General features: G+C 40.8%; 1 protein-coding gene across 1 annotated transcript in view; it reads left to right on the top strand.

The window, feature by feature from the left end:
* KCMF1 (potassium channel modulatory factor 1) overlaps nucleotides 1-20,962 on the top strand; it is a 59,629-nt gene that overhangs the window by 21,981 nt on the left and 16,686 nt on the right. Inside the window, exons 2-3 of the mRNA XM_074932749.1 lie at nucleotides 4,971-5,138; nucleotides 17,699-17,838. Of these exons, the coding sequence (XP_074788850.1) occupies nucleotides 4,971-5,138; nucleotides 17,699-17,838 (308 nt within the window). The remainder of the gene's footprint in view (nucleotides 1-4,970; nucleotides 5,139-17,698; nucleotides 17,839-20,962) is intronic.

Here is a 20,962-nt window from a genome sequence, read left to right as displayed (position 1 = left end):
GGATGAGTTTCTCCAAAGTTAACATCACAAAGTGTAAGGGGATTGCAGTTTGAAATGATATGGAGAAGTATTGGCATGAAGAAAACATGTAAATGAAAACTTCTTAAGCACAAGTAGGAATATATGAGCAAACATGTGACAGGAGTAGTTTGACTGTTGCAAAGAGGCTTACATCTTCATTAAATCAACTGTTCTGAGTTTAAAGGAAAAAAGTAGGGAGAATATGACTTACTGGAGAACCATGGCTTAAGTAGTTAATCTGGAAAGCTGTTAGTGTCCGGCACAGACTCTAGGTTAAACTAGTCTGCTTATTTCAGTGTGAAGTCTAACTTGCTGATCAATTGTTTTCCAGAAGGTTTAGTAGGCAACGAAAAGACTTGTCATATTGCCAATATCCAATAAGTGGTTTGTGTATAGCATGCATTGTCAGGGAGATATGGTTGCTGCATAGGTAAAATTTTGTAGATATCTGTATGGGAAAGAAGCAAACAAACGAGCTGAAGCAAATAAATTAATTCTACAGAGTTAATAAGCTGGTGTTTTCAGAAGGTGGGTTGCTCTCGGTGTCCATCAAACATTGTTACAGATCCGTCAGAGTTTATGGATGAAGCTTCAGAGAAAAGCATGTCCAGTGAAAAAGATTTTGAAAAAAGACAACTTTGAAGATGGTAACAGAGCCATCCTTAAAATGTAGGGTTTCAAGGCTATTCATGAAGGTTCTTGAAATATTTTCTTCTGATACACTATTCCATGTTGGTTGATGCTTTGAAAGTAGATACTGAGTGAGGCAACTAAAGAAATAGATTCAGTGTTCATATAAGCACAGTGTAATACCTTAAGTTATCCCTGTACGTAAAGAAGCTGAAGGAAAAAATATAAAATAACTTTGTCCACTGTTCATCTGAATGTGATGATGCAATTGTTTGAACAAGTAGTAGAGATTTAAAAGAAATTGCTTACTGTTGCATTCTTGTGTTATGTGTGGTAAAGCTGCTGTTCAGATGCTACAGAGTGGAGTAGCACAACAAAAATTGCAGAATTATTTCTGTAATTAATACTAGTCCTCTGGAAGTTAGGCTTAAAAAAGTAGGAAGAAGGCTAATGTGTCTATACTAAACACTTTAATTTCTCTAAAGTTGTTTGTGTTTGTACCAAGCTATAAAGAATGTGTCTTAGCTCATGCTAAAAAGAGGATGGTGATCAAAATCTTGCCTTAATTGTATACACTGGTTTCTTTCCTGGAGGCCCTTAATTTGCTGCTGCAGCTGAAAGAAGTTTGTGTTAGACTTGACAGATTACAAGATGGTGACACTTCTTCTTCATTTAACTAAATAACCAAGAGAGAACTGAAATCACACAGAGAAAAATGAAAACCTTTGAAAGCTTTCTTTGACCCAGGCTGTGTGACTACCTTATAGTGCAAAGATTGAGCTTGAGAAAGAAATAAGGTAGAGAGAACTGATGCAACCTAATTTCAAAAAACACCTTAACTTTTTTTCTGTTATTTAAAATGGAAAAAGGTCCTAATTTCTACTTCACATATAATGTCAGGGATGGTTAAGGTGTTCTTCAAAATTAAAGTATTAGGAAGTATGAAACTAAAAACTGAAAAACTAGTGGATTGTTGTTAGTGGTTGCTTTGCTTATTGTTGGTTTTTCCTACTGTTTAGCTTTCAAGACTGTTTGGCCCAAGATTCCTAACTGAACAGTCAACTCCTGACCTTTTGGCATCAGATGGGATGCACCTGTCCTGGAGGGGGAAGAGAATCTTGGGGCAGGAGTTAGCTGGGCTCATAGACAGAGCTTTAAACTAGATTTGAAGGGGGAAGGGGGCAAAACATCAGCCCATCTGAAGTGCGTGTATACCAATGCACACAGCATGGGTAACAAACAGGAAGAGTAGCCGTGATGAAACAGGAGAATTACGATGTTGTTGCTATTACAGAAACATGGTGGGATGTCTCCCATGACTGGAGTGTGCCAGTTGATGGCTACGAGCTCTTTAGAAGGGACAGACAAGGAGAGATGGTGGGGTGGCTCTGTATGTTAAGGACTGTTATGATTGCTCTGAGTACAAGTGTAGTGAAGACAGGGTAGAGTGTCTCTGTGTTAGAATCAGGGGGAAGGCCCACAGAGCAGATGTAGTAGGAGCCTACTACAGGCCACCCAACCAGGACAGAGAGGTGGATGAGATATTTTGTAGGCATTTAGGAGAAATCTCATGATTGCTTGCCCTTGTTCTTGTGGGAGAACTTACCTTCCCAGACATCTGCTGGAAATACAACACAGCAGAGTGGGACTGTCTCAGAGATTCCTGGAACATGTGGGAGACAACTTCCTGATGCAGCTGGTGAGTGAACAGACCAGAAAAGGTGCCCTGCTGGATCTCCTCTTTGAACAGAGAAGGGCTTCTGGATGATGTGTCGGTTGGAGGCCGACTAGGGCACAGCAATCATGAAATAATAGAGTTCTCTATTCTTAGAGAGGCCAGGTGAGGGATAAGCAGGACTGACATCCTCGACTTCAGAAGGGCTGACTTTGTCTTGTTTAAGCACCTGCTTGAAAGGATCCCCTGGGAGACTCTCCTGAAGGGTACAGGGGCCCAGGAAGGCTGGGCACTCTTTAAGAAGGAAGTGTTAATGGCTCAGCAGCAGGCTGTCCCCAGGTGCTCTAAGAGAAGCTGATGCCAGAGAAGACCACCCTGGCTGAACAGGGAGCTTTAGCTGCAACTCGGAGAGGAAAGGAGAGTTTACAGCCTTTGGAAGAAGGGGCTAGCCACACACAGTGATTACAGAGAGGCTGTGAGGCTATGCAGGGTGGAAATCAGGAGGGCTAAAGCCCAACTGGAAATTAATCTGGCTTCAGCAATCAAGGACAACAAGAAAAGTTTCTTTAAGTATGTCAGTAGCAAAAGGAAGTCCAGGGAGAGTCTCCATCCCCTGCTAGATGCCGGAGGAAACATGGTAACAAGTGATGAGGAGAAGGCTGAGGTGCTTAATGCCTTCTTTGCCTCAGTCTTTAATAACAAGACTGGTTGTACTGAGGGAATCCAGCCTCCTCAGCCAGAAGACAGAGACTGGGAGAACGACCCCCCTGCAGTCCAGGAGGAGACAGTCAGTGACCTGCTGCATCACACAGACACACACAAGTCTGTGGGACCAGATGGGATACACCAGAGGGTGCTGAAGGAGCTGGCTGGGGTGCTCGCCAAGCCACTTTCCATCATTTACCAGCAGTCCTGGCTGACCGGGGAGGTCCCGACAGATTGGAAATTGGCCAGTGTGACGCCCACCTATAAAAAGGTTTGGAAGGATGAACTGGGAAATGACAGGCCTGTCAGCTTGACTTCGGTGCCTAGGAAGCTGATGGAGCAGCCCATCCTAAACACCCTCATACAACACATGCGAGACAACCAGATGCTTAGGCCCAGTCAGCATGGGTTTATGAAAGGCAGGTCCTGCCTGACAAACCTGATCTCCTTCTGTGACAGGGCGACCTGCTTATTGGATGAGGGAAAGGCTGTGGATGTTGTTTACCTTGACTTTAGTAAGGCCTCTGACACTGTTTCCCACAGCATTCTCCTGATAAAACTGGCTGCTCATGGCTTGGAGAATCGCACACTTTGCTGAGTAAAAAACTGTCTGGATGGCTGGGCCCGGAGAATTGTGGTGAACAGAGTTAAATCCAGCTGGCAGCCGGTCACGAGTGGTGTCCCCCAGGGCTGGGTTTTGGGGCCACTCCTGTTCAACATCTTTATTGATGATCTAGACGAGGGGATCGAGTGCACCCTCAGTCAGTTTGCAGATGACACCAAGTTGGGTGGGAGTGTTGATGTGCTCGAGGGTAGGGAGGCTCTGCAGAGAGACCTGGACAGGCTGGAGCCATGGGCTGAGGCCAACTGGAGGAGTTTCCATAAGGCCAAATGCCGGGGGCTGCCCTTGGGCCACAACAACCCCCAGCAGCGCTACAGGCTTGGGGAGGAGTGGCTGGAGAGCTGCCAGTCAGAGAGGGACCTGGGGGTGCTGATTGACAGCTGGCTGAACAGGAGCCAGCAGTGTGCCCAGGTGGCCAAGAAGGCCAATGGCATCCTGGCTTGTGTCAGCACTAGCGTGGCCAGCAGGGACAGGGAAGGGATCTTACCCCTGTACTCGGCACTGGGGAGGCCACACCTTGATTACTGTGTTCAGTTTTTTCAGCCCCTCACTACAAAAAGGACATTGAATGACTCGAGCGTGTCCAGAGAAGGGCAGCGAAGCTGGTGCAGGGTCTGGAGCACATGTCCTATGAGGAGCGGCTGAGGGAACTGGGGGTGTTTAGTCTGGAGAAGAGGAGGCTGAGGGGAGACCTCATCGCCCTCTACAGCTACCTGAAAGGAGGTTGCAGAGAGCTGGGGATGAGTCTCTGTAACCAGTAACAAGCGATAGGACAAGAGGGAATGGCCTCAAGTTGCACCAGGGAAGGTTTAGACTGGATATTAGGAAGCATTTCTTTCCAGAAGGGGTTGTTAGGCGTTGGAATGGGCTGCCCAGGGAGGTGGTGGAGTCCCCATCCCTGGAGGTGTTTAAAAGTCGGGCTGACATAGCGCTGAGGGATCTGGTGTAGTTGGGAACTGTCAGTGTTAGGTGAACGTTGGACTATATGATCTTCAAGGTCTTTTCCAACCTAGATGATTCTGTGTAGATAAAGGTACCTGTTGGAAGGTGCCTTTGAAGAGATTTTATAGTGTAACCTATGATTATTTCAGGTGCTTGAGTGTGCCCTTGTTTTACTTCAAAAATTCAATATTCTAATTTTGGGAGAGCAGTGTCTTCAAAAGTCATAAATACACTTAAAAATTGAGTCTTGTGTCAGCTGCCCATGTCAGAGATGTCTGTCTCCTCTTGCTTGATGAGAGGCAATAGCAAGGAATCTGTCTCTTATTAATAAAAGTGCATTTATTGCTGTTTTAAAAGCAACTTTTTTGTTTACAGGTGTCAGCTGTGATGCATGTTTAAAAGGAAATTTTCGAGGTCGCAGATACAAGTGTTTAATTTGCTACGATTACGATCTGTGTGCGACTTGTTATGAAAGTGGTGCAACAACGACAAGGCATACAACTGACCATCCAATGCAGTGCATACTAACAAGAGTAGATTTTGGTAAGTGATAATTTCAAACTTGTAATTTATTACAATGTTGTGTCTACAAATACAATATGGATTTTCATGTTTCTACTTACCACTTCCCCCATTAGCACACAAGAGCAATTTCTCATCTTCTAAGAAACAAGTATGCTTTCTTTGATTTTAGCATGAAAGAACTGATTTATATGTGTTTTAGTTGGTGAATATGTATTTTAAAATATTTTTTATTTTGGTCTGTTAAGAGCAGGTTGTCAGACTAATAAATATACTTAATATCAATGACTAGTCTGAATTAACTTCCACTTCAGAAGATGTGGCAACTTTCTTCCCCCCAATATGCTTTACTTAAGTGACACAGTGTACAGTCAGAAAAATGCTGGTGAGATTTTGTAAAAATGTTATTCAATGGTGGGTTATGTAGGACTGTAGGTACAGCAGGATAGTGATGGGCTGTACTGAATATAAAAGATTAGTGGCATGTAGTCTACTTGGAAGTCCTTTGAAGGTCGAATTTAAGAATTGTTTGTGACTGTAAAGTCATGTCAATACTTAAGACTAAAAAAAATTTGTTCTTGTCTCCTGTCCTGCTGCTTGTTTCTATTGCATCATGTTTTTAATAAGCTGTATCTCACCAGATACTTTTGTGACAACCCACTGCTTTAAGGTTTTGCTGGTGCTGGATGTGAATTTTGTTTTTGTGTTAAGCCCACAGAGCTAGCATTTTAATAATTATTTTAGCAATTTTTGCTGTATTCTTTAAGTTTTGAATTCTTTAAACATGATGACTTCTTAAAAGCTGAAGTCTTATCATCTGTAAATTACTACTTTACCTTTTTGATTAAAACAGAAGTAAAATCTACTTTTATTCCTTTAAAGGTTAGAGAATAGCTATATATGTAAACATGTAGCTGGTTTCTCGAAACAGCCTTTGAATGAAGATGCCTTCCATTTTCTTTTAATTTTCAGGCCTCTGCTTGCCCTAAGACTGTCTAGTCATGACTACAGAAATCCATGCCCTGGGAATCCAGGGTTTGGAAGGAAATAATTTAGTGCATTATCAAAAATGCATGCCACCTTTTTAGCTTGTATATTTTTCTTAGGCTTCTTTTTTTTTTTTTTTTTTTGTCTCACTAATGACATAGAATTCTCTGCAGTATGTTAGTTCAGGGTTCTGGTCACTGAGATGCACAGTCCAGACTTCTTAGTCCCTTAGCAACAGTTACACTTGGATGTTGCACACAGGCTAAAAGGACAGCATTGCTGTAAACATTAAATGTTCATCATAGGGGTATGAGGACTGAAACATGCTTGCTATGAAACCTTAAACTAACTTTAAATGTCAAAGCTTTCAGTGTACTGCAATGAGGAAACTTGTTTTAAACACTACTCTCTTAAATGCCTATCACCAGAGCATTCATAAGAACGTTGCAACTTGGATATTTCTCTTCCAGAAGTTTTGATAACCATATCGTTTGGTTTAATATATTTTATTTGTGTATGTAGAGGCAGAGAGGGGTTATTTTTTACTATTTTAAGTCTGCATGAAGCATGCAGATGGCAGGGTGGAAAAACGTTCACAGTGAAGTATTGAGATGGGTAATAGAATTCCAAAGGCCACCTGTATTGCTTGGTGTTTATGCTACTGTGGCACCTTTAAATAAGAAGAATAAGAAAACAAGCTCTAGGAATTTCATATGGCATGATCTCCAACCATTACTCCCACAGAACCAGTGTTAGGAAGAATAATACTGCAGCTCAGCTCTGCAGCAAGACTCCTGGTTTGATCTGATTAATGCTGTAGAACAAGAACAGGAAAGAATACATCACCACCAATTGCGAATCACAGCAAACGTTGATGACAGCCTAGTACTGGTGGCCTTGTAAGCTTGATGAAGAGAATGAATTAGGGTATATTTATAAATAACATACTCCTTAAGGTTCAGGAAGTTCTGTGACATCATTCTTAAAATGTTTTTATATCTTACAATTCCCTGTAGAATGTAAGACAGACATAAAAAAAGTGTTCATTTACAGTGTTGTACAGATGCTTAGAGAAGCTACAACAATTTTTCAAAGAGTCTTGTGTAGCCAAGGAGATCATGTGACTTTGAGGAACATCCAAAAAATTAGGAGCTAAGGAATCTTAGGTTTATTTACTGGTTCTACCATTACTGATTTTCTAGAATGACCTGTTTCAGTGTTGTCAGTATATCTGTACTCTAGTGAGTATTAAAAATCTCTAAGGAAGTGGATATTAATGGGTTGAAATAACATCTCAGAGGGAAGATTAGCAATGTAAAACTAAATGGCATAGAAGTAATGAAGTCTTCAGTCACTTCCTAGTGATATGGGAAGCCAAATGAAAGGAGAATGTTTTCTAATGTATGACACTATGAGTAGGGAGTTTTCCTAAATAAATAAGGAAAACTTCAGTAGAAACACAGAATGGAAAGCTGTTAGTATAGGTGGGTGTGTGAATTGTAGTTTACATGGCCATTGGCAAACTTAAATACTGTTGTCTGTAATCAGGTTTGATTCTAAGGTATTACAACTGCTTTTAATAGAATGAAAACTTACAGGTTTTGTGGATGATGGGGAGGGAAGTGGACAACTAGTCAAAGGTGAATGTTTTACCAAGAAGGAAGCAGTATATGGGATCTTTCTAGTGCAAAAGCACTTCAGAGGAAGTGTAATTCTTCTGATTTTAAAAGTGAATGTGGGTATCAGTGGGTCACTTGCTCAAGGTCCATCTGCAGCTGATGAAAAGGACTGTGTACCTCTAGTTCCCATCACTATTCTGGCCAGTACTGTCTATATACAGAACTGTGGAATTTGCTTAAGTACTCTGTGCCTAAAGCTGTGACCAAGTTCAGGTTTGTGGTGGACAGCTAATGACATGGATGGTCATATCTTAGTCTTGGATTGTTTCAGAGTAAAAGTAGTTAACATATTGTTGTGGTCAGAGCCTGGAGGGGAACTGAGCACCACACATCTCCTTGCTCACTCCTTCCCCCTCAGGAATGGGAAGGAGAAAATAAAACAAAAGGCTTGGGAATCAAGATAAGGATGGGGAGGGATGACTCGCCATTATGGTCATGTGCAAAAGACAGACTGATTAGGGGAAGAAAAAGGACATCAATTTAATTCAAACACACCACCACAGGAGGTGGTAGAGTAGGACAGTGAGAAGTATTACCACATCTTAAAAACACCTTCTTTCCCACCCCTCTCTTCTTCCCAGGCTTAGTTTGGCTCCTGATTTCTGTATGAGGTTATGGTCAGTCCACTACTCCTAAGAAGGACTCTTCACATTTCCCCTTGTTCCAGTCTTTGGTCCCTTTAATGGAAGACAGTCCTCCATAAACTTTCTACAACATGAGTCCTTCCCATGGGATGCAACTCCTCCCGAGCTGCTCCAGCATGGGTCCCTCCCATGTGTTGTAGTCTTCCCAGTGCTGAACTACAACAGTGAGGGCTTCCCATAGAGTCCTGACCTTTGTTGGACACAGTCACCTGCTCCGGCGTGGGGTCTTGCATAGGCTGCGGGTTGGCATCTGCCACCAGTGACCTCCATGGCCTGCAAAGGCACAGCCTGCTCTCTCACCGTGGGCTGCAGCAGAGTGTCTGCTCTGGTGCACTGCTTTTCCCCCCCCACCCCCTTGCTCCTACTGACCTTCGTATTTGCATAGGTTTCTCCTTCACAACTCCGACTCCTCCTCCCATGTTCCCCTTTTTAAATATGTTATCGTAGAGGTGCTGCCACCATCACTAATTGGCTCAGCCTTGGCCCAGAGGCAGGTCCTACTTGGAGCTGGGGGAGCTTTGCAAAGTTTCTCACAGGGGACCACTGCTGTAGCCCCCTCCCCTGCTACCAAAAACCCCTGCTGCATACAGATACCCAACAAACGTTTTTTTGCCTCAGTGAAAATTCTGATTAGATTTTAGGATTCCTAGGTACTGTAATAATGTCACAGATTGTATTGCAGGAATGTGGACTTCTTCAGGTTCTCTAAAGGATATTTTTGTTGTCATCTTGATATTTTTTTGATCATTTCTCCCACCCTTCCTCAAGACTCAGACTAGTATAGGAGCCCATACATGAACACTGAAAACAAAAAGCCCTAGTGATTTCTGACTATGCACGTATTCACTCTTGTGCCATCTGGGTGGTATATTTGTCTTTCAGGAGTCAATGTATGACCTAGTATTAATTTTGAAACAAGATGGGGTCTTGCTTTTGAAGCAAGCAGAGCAATGGCAGTGCTATTGTTCTTCAGTCCCCACAAAAGACACTGGAAAAAACTTTCACAGACACACCAAGAGTGATATGCTGCAGTAACAGGGACAGAGCTTAAAATAAAATGCAAAGTCTCATATGTAGTGACAAGTGGCCTTTAAAGCACAAATCCAATTAGTTTATTTCTGAGGGGTCAGAGAGTAGAACTGGAATAGGCCTGTGTAAAGAACAGGAATGTGCTTACCAGGCAGTCATTGTACTTTTGTTCCTTTTGTAGGACAATTTGTCAGGACAATGGAGAAGTTCATAGCAAACTTTCCAGTTTTCTTTCTCCTGAAAAAGAATCCTGAGCTGTTACAATGCTTTATGATTTTAAGCATGTGGCTTCCACATTACGCCCACCATTTTAAAGAGGTTGTACTGGCGAAGAAAGTAATACAAATTGTTAGTAGAAGTCTCTACCCCAATCATACAGTGTTACTGTGATAAAACTACAGAACAAGTATACATACCTTCACTTGTCAGTTCAGGTCCTTATGTGACAGAAGATCCTGCCACCTTTTGTGCCGAAGCCCTAGGCAAAGGAAGCTACTTAAGGAATGGTTTCCTTGATAATCTGTAGTGTGAGGTCTGACTGCTTTTACCAGAAATCAGCTTGAGGCTTTTGAGATTTTTTTTTTTTTTTTTTTTTCCTAACTGCTTGAACAACATCTGTCTGGTAAGTGCATACCTTGATAAGTCAGAGCATCATAGAATAGTCTAGTTTGTTTGGAAGGGGACACCAGGGATCATCTGAACCAACCTTCTGGTGGAAGCAATGACATAAATTGGACTATCCCGCCAAGCCAAGCCTACTATTTCATCAAGGGACATTTCACCACTTTTGGTGAACCCTAGATCCTATCCATTCTATTTCAATATATGTCTTGAATTGGAGAGAACAAAATTGAACCCTGTGTTGCTTAGGAAGTGTCAAGCAACATGGAATATCTCATCCCTTAATGTGGTGGTTGTTCTCTTAGGGATTTAGCCCGGGTCATTGTTTGCTTTCAGTGGCGCAAGGGCTCACTGCTGGCTCATGTTTGTCTTGCTGTCCACAGGGATCTCTTGGTCCTTTTCAGCAGAGCTACTTTCCAGCCAGTTGACCCTGCCTTTGAGCAGCATCTGCAGTTTTGGTGCTGATCAGTACTGGTAGATGGGCTGCAAATTCTTTCCCATCTTCACTAGCATCTGTGCTTGTTCACAGCTTCACCACATGGTTTTTACCGTTGGGAAGCAGCAAGACCAGGACTACTCCACAAGGAATAACAAAACAGGAGCTGAAGGTGACCACAGCACAGGCAGGGGCAGTGTCCTCACTTGAGGTGCGCAGGTCAGGGTTGGTAACAGGAGTGGGTCTTATTGACAGTCCCAGGCAAAGCAAGTGTAACATGTCAGCCCTGGGGTTCATGCAGGAAACCCATCCAAGGCAGAAAGAGGGCAGGGTGCAGCTACAGCATAGTTCATGGCCAGATGGTGAGACCTTAGATGTAGCCCATGGGTAGAGGGTGTGTGTGGAGGTCTGCTTTGAGGCTGTCAAGGCAGCTAAAGGCCTGTTGGTCAGCTCAGGGCCACAGTGTCTGTTTGGGGAAACAAAACATCTGGCTATCTGAATACCTGCATGTAATCATTGTTACACTGCCAACGTGTTTCTCACATGGAAACAGCCCAGTGCTTTGTGGCTGTGAGGTGGAATGCTGAGATTGGTGGCTGGTGAAATTGCATGAAGAAAAATGGAGGATGTGCTGTTCTTCCTGTTAGATATAGCTGTACTGGAAACTTAGTGGAAGATTGAAATAGTGATGCTCTGGTTGGAAGGAATGAGCAGCTGTTTACAGATTAAACCAAGCTGTCATTTTACTCTAGCAGACGTGGCTCTTGCACTGCCTTTGTGGTAGAAGAGTTCCAAGTGAGGTGGGTAGAGATCCCACCTGTTGGGAATAGATCTCTCCAGTCTGTAAAACAGGACAACATTGGTTGATTAACAGAATATTAGTGTCTAGATGAATATTACAGCTATATCATAGTGTATCTTTGTTTCATAGGATAATTGTGGTTGGAAGGAATTTCTGGGGTCTTCTGGTCCAACCTTCTGCTCTAAGCTGTGAGATCAGACATGGTTAGTCAGGTCTTTGCCTACTTGGGTCCTGAAAACCTCCAGGAGTAGAGATGGCACAGGGCCTGTTTGGATATCCTATTCCACTGTCTGTCTACATGGGGAAAACTTTTTCCTTATATCCTCTTGTCCTCCCATACTGCAGCACTGTGAATAGTCTGGCTTTGTCTCCTTGATCCTGTTTCTGTAGGTATGGGGGCAGCTGTTAGGTGACCCAAGCTGTCTGCTCTAGGTGGAACCAGTGCTGGCCCTGCACCCTCTCCTTGCAGGGTGAGTACTCCAGCCCTGCCATCTTAATAGCTTTCTGCTGAACTCACTTCAATTTGATGTCTCCGCTGTAGGCCTCATACAATGTGCAGTGCCTGCATGAGTCTGATGGGTGCTGAGCCAAAGGGATCACTCCTAATGTTGCTCTAGGCACATGGCTGGCCCCTGCTCAGCTTGCTGCCCATCCTGCACCCAGCAGCGCCTCCTCAGAGCTGCTCCCTGGCCCTACTGGCATCCTGCCTGCCTGAAGTGGGGCTGGAATGAATTTTGTAAGGTTGCTGTTGGCCCCTTTATTTATGCAAATGTTTATAAATTGAAGGTAGGTAAGCATTATTTCTAAGTTTATAGCAGAATATCTAGCAGGTTTTAGAACGGTTTTCTGTTCAGAAAATCTGCAGCAAAACAGAAAAGTGGTTTTAACAGTAATACTGTTTTGAATAGTATGACTCCTTGATCAGTGATACAGGGAAATACATACTTTATAAAATGTGGTGTGCTGCCACGATTTAGTTTCTTCAAACATTTAAAAAAAATTCATATACACTACAACTTTTATAATACCAACATTCTTATCTATACATTTATATCTAATTGAAATTACCTTAGAAAAGTGAAACTAAAATTCCAGACTGCTGTGTTCCCTTGTAAAAAATATGTCTTAACAGAAAGCAAAGACAAGCTGTTATAAAATGTAGCTCTAAATCATCTTGAAAGATTGATTTTTATTTTTTTTTTAATCTAAGGAATCCTACTGCTCTTCTGTCTCATTACTAACCTCCTGCCTAGTTTAAGAATGTGCTAATTAGATTTAAATGTTAAGTACAAGCAGTCTGTAGCTATTGACGGGTAATAAAGCAAAACTGCTCATGTTTTTGGTTTAGTTTTCACATTAAATTTGGTTGTGTTTCTTGTTTTTTCCAGGAAAAGCTATGATGTCTGAACACAGTTGAATTTGAAATCTTAGCTTCATAAACTGTTGTTAAGTCCTCTTTAGACAGTATTCTGATCCTTTTACTCCTTTGTAGTCTAAATGATAAGCAGTGTGGGGTAATGAATTCTCTCCTAGAGGGATGTGGTTTAGTCTGGTTTTCTTTTTCACTAAGCAACACTGTCTTCCTAGCTACTTTGAAGAGGGCTTTAGAGGTTGAGAGGAGTTTGAAGAGGTATGGACTACCTGATTTTGTGTAGGGAGGTATTTAGAAAAAAACAAAATACATTAACTGAAAGCTTTCTTTGTGGCCAGAAGGGATCATGGGTCAATTGTATCATAACAGTGATGAAACTGTAATACATTTGTCGGTTGCTTTGCTTCTGCAGCTATGGAGGCATGGCCTTTTAATTTTTTTCCATATTACCTCTAATTGTTATGGTCTTTCTTAGCAAATGAGCCTTTAATAGTCAGTAATATGACTGTGTTAATTTTTAGGATTTTTGACATACTTGTAAAATTGAAACAGGTGGAGAAATATCCATTCAAGTAACTTCAACACTAAAACTAGACACAAAGATTCATGGTATCACTTAATTACCAACCTCTTTTTTTGTTATAGTCTAAAAGAAAATTTATTTGGTGACCTGTATTTCAGATCAGAAAAGTGGTAGTTTTTGATTGTAAAAGGGAGAGATTAAAGTTGAGGAGCAAAAAAGGAAGTATAAACTTTCAAAGGAAAAATTTGGATTTGCCAGTGACTGATTTTGCTTCTGAAAGGTGCATTTTAATTTATTTTTTTTCCCAGATGAAGGCATACTTATTTAGGATATGCATGTAAGTTTGCTGTGTATTATGAGAAAGATGTGGGAGGAGGTATGAGTGGGAGAATATGCAGGAGTATAATCAGGACACTAGAAAGAATTGATATTTTTATTTTTAAATTAATAAATGGCTTGTTTCATGTCCTCTAAAAGCAAGGACTGGAAACACAGGTTTTGACAGTACTTTTCAAATCTCTCCCCTCTGTGATAGGACAGTATATATACTGCTGGAATTCTTGAAATTTGGACTGACTTAATAACATATCTAAGGAAAAGTTATTTTTACCTGCATGCTAATTTATTTACCACTCATCTCAGACTGGTTGTGGCCCTGTGCCCTTTGTTGAGCTGGGAAGTTGGAGTTGGTACTTCTACCTTACTTGAAAATACATGTATTCATGAAGTAGTGGGGTTTATAAGGTAGAGGTTTTTAGACAATCTGATAATTTTGAGATATCTTTAGGTGGTAGGTGCAAAAGTTACTCTTATATGCAGATCCTCTAAAGAATAAGATGTTGAGCCCCTCTTTCATTAGCTTGCCCCTTTGAATCATCATCTTTTATTTTATCCCAATCAGTATATAACATGCCAGGACTTGGAAATTTTCCAGAAATGAGTCCGCTCAGCTAGAGTCCTCAAAGGAAAATTCGGCTTGGTTTTGTTCCGTGTGTGTGTGTATATGTTTGCAGTGATGAAGAATTTCAGTTTTCCAATCAGTAAATAGGTATGTAAGCATCAACATGAGGGTCATACCAAAGCTTGAGGGAAAGTAGAGGATCAGCTGAACAAACTGTCATTACTTTTTGATGTGTTTGCAGCTGGCATTTTTATTGTTCCCACAGGTTTACAGAATTTTTTTGCACAAGTTCTTGTTGTTATGTTTCAGAGAATAATACAGTGTTTCTGTGTGCTGTTTGAAGCAGATTAAATGCAGTTAAATTTGGAATTATTCTTAACTGTTCAGTTCAAAAGTTTGGCCCTATTTCTAAGCTTTGGCTTTGTTATATCTTTAGGACACCAAAAAAGTGAAAACTGAAGTTTGCATTTCCTCTCTGCAATGATATTGTAGAAGTAAGAAAGCTTTTTGAATCTGTAACAACTTGTGTAATGAGCTGCTTTAGTTAGAATTTTTCTTCGTGTAGTTGCAAAGAGGATTCTTTCATCTGTCTTCATTGGAGCATTTTGCATTTATCTGTTCTAGTCAACCATCATCTTGAATCTTTTGCCTTACAGATACATTTTTCTGAAAGAATATTTCTTCCAGAGCCTGTATGGCTGATCCATTCAGAGAGTTTTAGTGACTGCTTAAGAACATTATCCCATGTAAACCTTGTTCGTGCTTTCCTCATTTGAAACCATGACATGTATAAGTTCATCATATTTGAGTATGCTGCAGCATATTGGTAATTTTTTTTTTACCCACACATGTTTTTGACTACATCAGAATGGGAGTCTGAGTGTGATTCTTGGAGGAACTTTGAGGAGTACTTAATAAAATATGTACTGAAGTGGTACTGCTTAAGAGTTCCAAAATCTTGAAGTTCTGTGAATTGTGTATATCTCCTGTTTGTTGTATCTGAAACAGTCTCCACAACACCTCAAACTTGGAGCAGGTTAATTTTCATGTATGTCTTTATTGTATATCATGTAAATAAGAGAAAATGGAAGACTTGGAAACTCCTGAAAAATGTGTGTCCTGTAACTTTAGAGAAGCTGTTGAAGTCAAAAGGTAGTTGTGCATGTAAGTACATCTAATTGGTTCATCCTTGTAGTGTGACGTTGCTTAACACCTGTACATAGGGACTGTCAGTGTTCTTAATGCTAAAGGTGTAATCCTCCTTCAGATCCAGTTTTTCTGGTCACCTGCTGGAGTAACTGTAGCACCAATCTACTCATAGAATAATCACAAGCTTGCTGTAAGTAAGAACTACAGATAGTTTTAGTTTGACGTGGGGGAATTTACTGTTGTTCCTGTTTTTGATCGTTCAGAACACACTCTAAAGGTGATTGATACTTAAGTTATAAACCAAACAAGCAGACTGAAGAGTTTGTGAGAGGCTTTCTTCCAATCCGGTAGTATTTTCATCTTCAGTTGAATATGGTATATTTAAATGTTGGCCAGCAACCTCTCCTGGAAATGTGGGAAGATAGACCTTCCTCTCCATAGCTTCACTGATTCTTCTCATGGATTTATAGGGGAACAGGTAAGGACAGATGCTTTGAATTGAGACATATCACATGTCTTCTTGTTCAGATGCCAGCTGAATGCCTGACAACTTGTCAAGGAAATGCCCATTGTTCCTGTGTTGGGTGACTCAGATGCAGTCAGAACTGAGTCCCGATACATGTTGTGCAAGGACCTTTGGGATTTCCCTTTAATAATGATTCCAGGCAGCTGTTTGTGTCAATACTGTTTAGACAACCTTAAGGTAGCAGGATGGGGGTGCTAATCTTTTGGACAGGTCTTCCAGTTTACATTCATGCTGACTTTTGGTCTGTATAGTTCTCTGTTTCAATCATATCTGATACACAATTCCATTCTCTAATGAAAAGTAACTTCTGTGCCTTATTGTATAAAACTTTTAATGGAATCTCAAATTCCACCTTTGGGAACTAAGACTTAATTGGCTGGGAACTTTTTACTTTGGCTAGTTGGACATTGTTTTCCTCATGTATGTGAATAAATGAACCAAAGATGCAGAACGGTACTCAAGCTTAATGTGACAGTTATTTTGATGAACCGGTTAAAAGGCCCAGTGTATCAGGTAGTGTTTCTTCTTTGGCAAGACTGTCTACTTGGACATTTCTTGGCATGCCTGATTAAAGGATTATCTTTCTCTCATCCTCCAGGATTTAAATTCTCTGGAAGCAGTTTCAAAATAAGGGGAACAAGGACTACTGAACATAAACTTTATTCTGCAGTGTATTCAATCTTGTTCTCTGTCTTTAACTCTGCATATTAGTATGTTACTAAGAAGGTAATTTCCTGTATTAGTCTTGCAGTGTTAGGTTTCAAAACCTGGTTATGTGTAAAATACTATCTGTTAATATAGTGCATTACAGGTATGTACATTTTTAGCTTAAACATCATCTTTTGTAAGGCTGCAGAAACAGAAATGTTATTCTGCTCTTCCTAGTCATGTCCTAAAGAGTGGTCAGTAGCAGATGTCATAAACCGCAGGAAGCTGTAACATCAGAAGGACATACTCCTAATGCATTGGGTAGACTGATACTGCCTTGTGGTGCAGAACATGAGTTCTAGTATCTGTTCAGACTTGTCCAATTTTTATATCAGAATATTCATAATTCTATGAAAATATTTCAGTTACTTATTATAAGTCCTAGAAAAAATGTCAGTGAAAAGATTTTAAATTACTTGCTGAAGAAAATCACACTTTTTAGCTTGATGTGAATGTGAAGTATATTCGTCATTTCCTGTTGAGTACATAATACCTGCAGAAGATGAGAGAGAAGCATTCTTTTCTTGCATGGTTTGATAAATTTTCATGTTAAGTTTGGGGGAACTTCTACATTAGCAACTTAGAAGTGCCTGCTTTTCATCAGTAGTGCAAAAGTGCTTAAATTCAATACAACTTAAAGTTGCTACTGTTGTATAACGTAATCAGATTCCTTTTTCACTATCAATCTCTTATATATTTGAGACATTTCTAACACTGCTTATTGTAAAGTAGTGGTTCAGCTATGGCATAAATATTGACATGTGGTATCATGGAGGACTTCTAAATTTTAATCTAAATTTTTGAGGTACTGTTGAGAGTCAGCTTCTGAAAAATCATCTTATGTTTAAAAAATACCATAGATGACCCTGTACATGGAATAAGAAGGGTGAAGGGAAAGTGAAGATTTGGCAATATCATCATTATTATCATAGAAGTTTTTGCACCTAATGAATGTTAGAAAACGATGTTATATTTGCTAATGAAAATGAAATGTAGTCTGTCTGTTTTTTGTGATCAGTAAGTGAACACTTCTTGAATATCAGCCTATAGCCTTTATACAAGATTAAAATATAAATTTCAGTTAAAACCAGATTAAACGGACAGTGGTTACATGGAAGTACACTTACAAACAGAGGTTTACATGAAAAAAATTAATTATGCTACTGCTTTGAAGTAACCTCTATTTAAACACTTTCTGTTCCAGATTTGTACTATGGTGGAGAAGCTTTCTCTGTAGAACAGCCACAGTCTTTTACTTGTCCTTATTGTGGGAAAATGGGTTATACGGAAACATCTCTTCAAGAACATGTTACTTCTGAGCATGCAGAAACATCAACAGAAGTGGTAAGAAGTTTCAGAACTGGATTTCAGTTGTGGTGGAAATACATTAAGAAGAGTCTCTCTTCTGGAAAATTGGTACCCTCCTGTTCTTGTTATTTTTTTTTAAAGCATGAGTTCATTTAAATGTTTTGTGAGAAGACATACTACATTCAACAGTGACATTTAAAATTCTGTGTTTCCTGGGTATTGTAATATAATGAGCTTGCTTTCTTCTATGGTTGCTGTTTGGTTGTCCTGATGTAAAAGCTGCCATGTTTAGGAGCTTATTATCCTGTAAGACAAAGTTTAGAATGTTCTCATGGTTATTCTGTGTATCTGTACCCCTTTTCATAACCAGTATGTAATTGTCCTGGAAGCTCATAGCTGTGCCAGTATTTTGTAACTGAGAGAGGAAGACATGCAGACAGTTTGGTTTCAGATAGCTTTTGTGATGGACCTAGTATATCTATGCAGTGAAAGCTGTCATTCTTTTGAAACTATTGTTAAAGCAGGGGTTTTCCTCATCCTTAACCATTAGGACACTTAACACAGTTAAAAACACACTTAACCAAGTGTCAACAGGAATACTTTAATCTGAAATGTTAGCTCCTGGTTGTCTTTTGGAGTAGGAGAAACTAGATTATTAGAATGACATCCAGGGTACTCTTGTCTGATTAATTGCTGTACCATAGATTCCTAGAAAAATATGAATGCTTGAAGTTGATTACACATCACTAATATATTGTAAAGAAATTGCCTAAGAGGAGGTTCTTGTGGTTCAAGTCCAGAGGGCAACTGGTCAGTTGCTTGCTCACTCCTTTTATCTTCAGGGGTAGGGAACAGAAAATAAAACTAAAGGCTCATATTCAGACCAGGACAGGGAGAAATTATTCACCCATTATGGTCATGGGCAAAAGACAGACTCGAATTGGGGAGGAAAAAAAGATCTTCAATTTAATTTGAACACACCACCACCAATTTACCAATCAAAAAGAGCAGGACAGTGAGAAATACGACCACATCTTAAAGACCTTCACCCCCCACCCCTTTCTTCTTTCTGGGCTCAGCTTTTCTCCTGATTTCTCTTACCTCCTCCCCTCAAGCAGTGCAGGGGTCAGGGAATGGGAGTTGCATTCAGTTCATTACATGTTGTCTCTGCTTCCTCCTCAGTGGGACAACTCTTCACACTCTTCCCCTTCTCCAGTGTGGGGTCTTCCATCATGGGATACAGTCCTCCACAAACTTTCTCTGATGTGAGTCATTCCCATAGGCTGCAGCTCTTCACGAACTACTCCAATGTGGGTCCCTACTGCGGACTCCAGTCCTCCCAGCAACAGACTGCTCCAACACAGGCTTCCCTCATGGGCTTCCCTCGGAGTCCCAGCCTTCCTTACATGCAGCCACCTGCTCTGGTGTGGGATCCTCCACAGGCTGCAGGTGGGCATCTGCTCCACTGTGGACCTCCATGGGCTGCAGGGGGACAGCCTGCCCTCTCACCACAGGCTGCAGGGGAAACTGTGCTTGGGTGCACCTTTCCACTCCCTGCTCCTTTCTTCAACTGACCTTAGTATTTGCATAGGTATCTCCCTCACAACTCCTCCTCTCAGGTTCCCTTTTTTAAATCTGTTACCACAGAGGCTTGGCCTTGACTGGAGACAAATCTGACTTGGAGCTGGGGGAACTTCAAGAATCTTCTCACAGGAGCCACCTCTGTAGCCTCCTCTCCCACTACCAAAACCCTGCCCCACACAAACCCAACACATTTCTCTATTCTAATCTTCTAGTTTGTATAAATTCCAAGGAATTCGGTCGAAGAAAATTAACCTTTCTAAGCCTATTAAGGATCTTGTGTGAAGGAGTGATAGTGAAGGTGCTTGTCTACCTTTTTGAGATGCAAAGGTGTTCTGGTCTTTCTTAAAAACGTGAAGTGAAATAGTCTGCTTCACAATCAATTGCACTGTAGGATCATAATTTAATTTAGCTACACATTACAATTTTTACAGAAAAACTCATCGAGATTATAACTTTGCAGCTTGCAAACATGGTGTCAATCATTGAAAATTCCACATTTGGATGACTTTCTTTGGTGGTTTGGTATTGCAGTTCTGACTTGTACCACTTGATGTCAGTGATATGTTCCTGACACACAATGTTAAGATTCTAGGTTTTAAAATTTGACACATCCTTGTTTGTAGCTGTGACTTCTAGAACTCACTACATAAAGCCTAAATTTGTGATTCTAGACACCCGCTACTCCACTGTTTCCTGAAAGAGTTGTATGTGTACAAAAAAACCCCCCTTTTTCTGAGTCAGTCTGCAACATTGTTATATCTTTGTTCTAAACAATAATCCTTGAGTATGATTGTGTATGTTTGTGCTAAGTTTTGAGTCTAGCTTTTGTGATAAATGTTTAGTGTGTTCACATAAAACTACTTGAATACGGCAGTCTTACTGTAAATAGTGAAAGGCTACGTTACTAAATAGGAACATATTACAGATTCTAAATGTCTGGGGTCTTTGGCTTTCAAGCAATTATTTGCTTCGATACTGAACTTGTAGACCTCTCAGTATCTCTGTCCATCCAAAGCTGTGGTTTATTTTGGATATTTATTTTTAAATCTTTAAGGGAAGTTTACAAGGACAGAATCACTTTTGTTTTACAGCCCTCATACCACCCCACTCCCTGTTTTTCAAAGAACGACTCAAAGAATTTTTCATCCCTTAAATTTTGCCATTTTATGTTCAGAGTGTCACAGAGAAGACATATACTTGCTGATTTCTCAGGTATTTGGCAGTACACCACTATTAGGTACTTGTGGGCAGGAATCACACTGACTGAGGTTGGAAGGGACCTCTGGCAGTCGTCTTGTCCAGCCCCTGCTCCAGCAGGGCCACCTACAGCTGGTTGCCCAGGACCATGTTGTCCTGGTTTTGACCAGGATGGAGTTAACTTTCATTGGAGTATTTCATACCTTGTGATGTCATGCCCAGGGATTTAGGTGGGTGGGCTCTCCTCTGGCTTAGGCTGGCACCATTGGGTCCTGTTATTGCTGTGGGGGTGTGGTTGCTGTGCTCTGTAAGTTTCTGTTGTACTATGTGATGCTCATCTATGATAGGGTGCAGTCATCGGCCCTGGGGCGATTTACAG

Source organism: Athene noctua, chromosome Z, assembly GCF_965140245.1.
Source record: "Athene noctua chromosome Z, bAthNoc1.hap1.1, whole genome shotgun sequence".
Classification (NCBI taxonomy): Eukaryota; Metazoa; Chordata; class Aves; order Strigiformes; family Strigidae; genus Athene; species Athene noctua.
The sequence above is the reverse complement of the archived record's forward strand: the minus strand, read 5'-3'. Positions and strand labels throughout refer to the sequence as shown.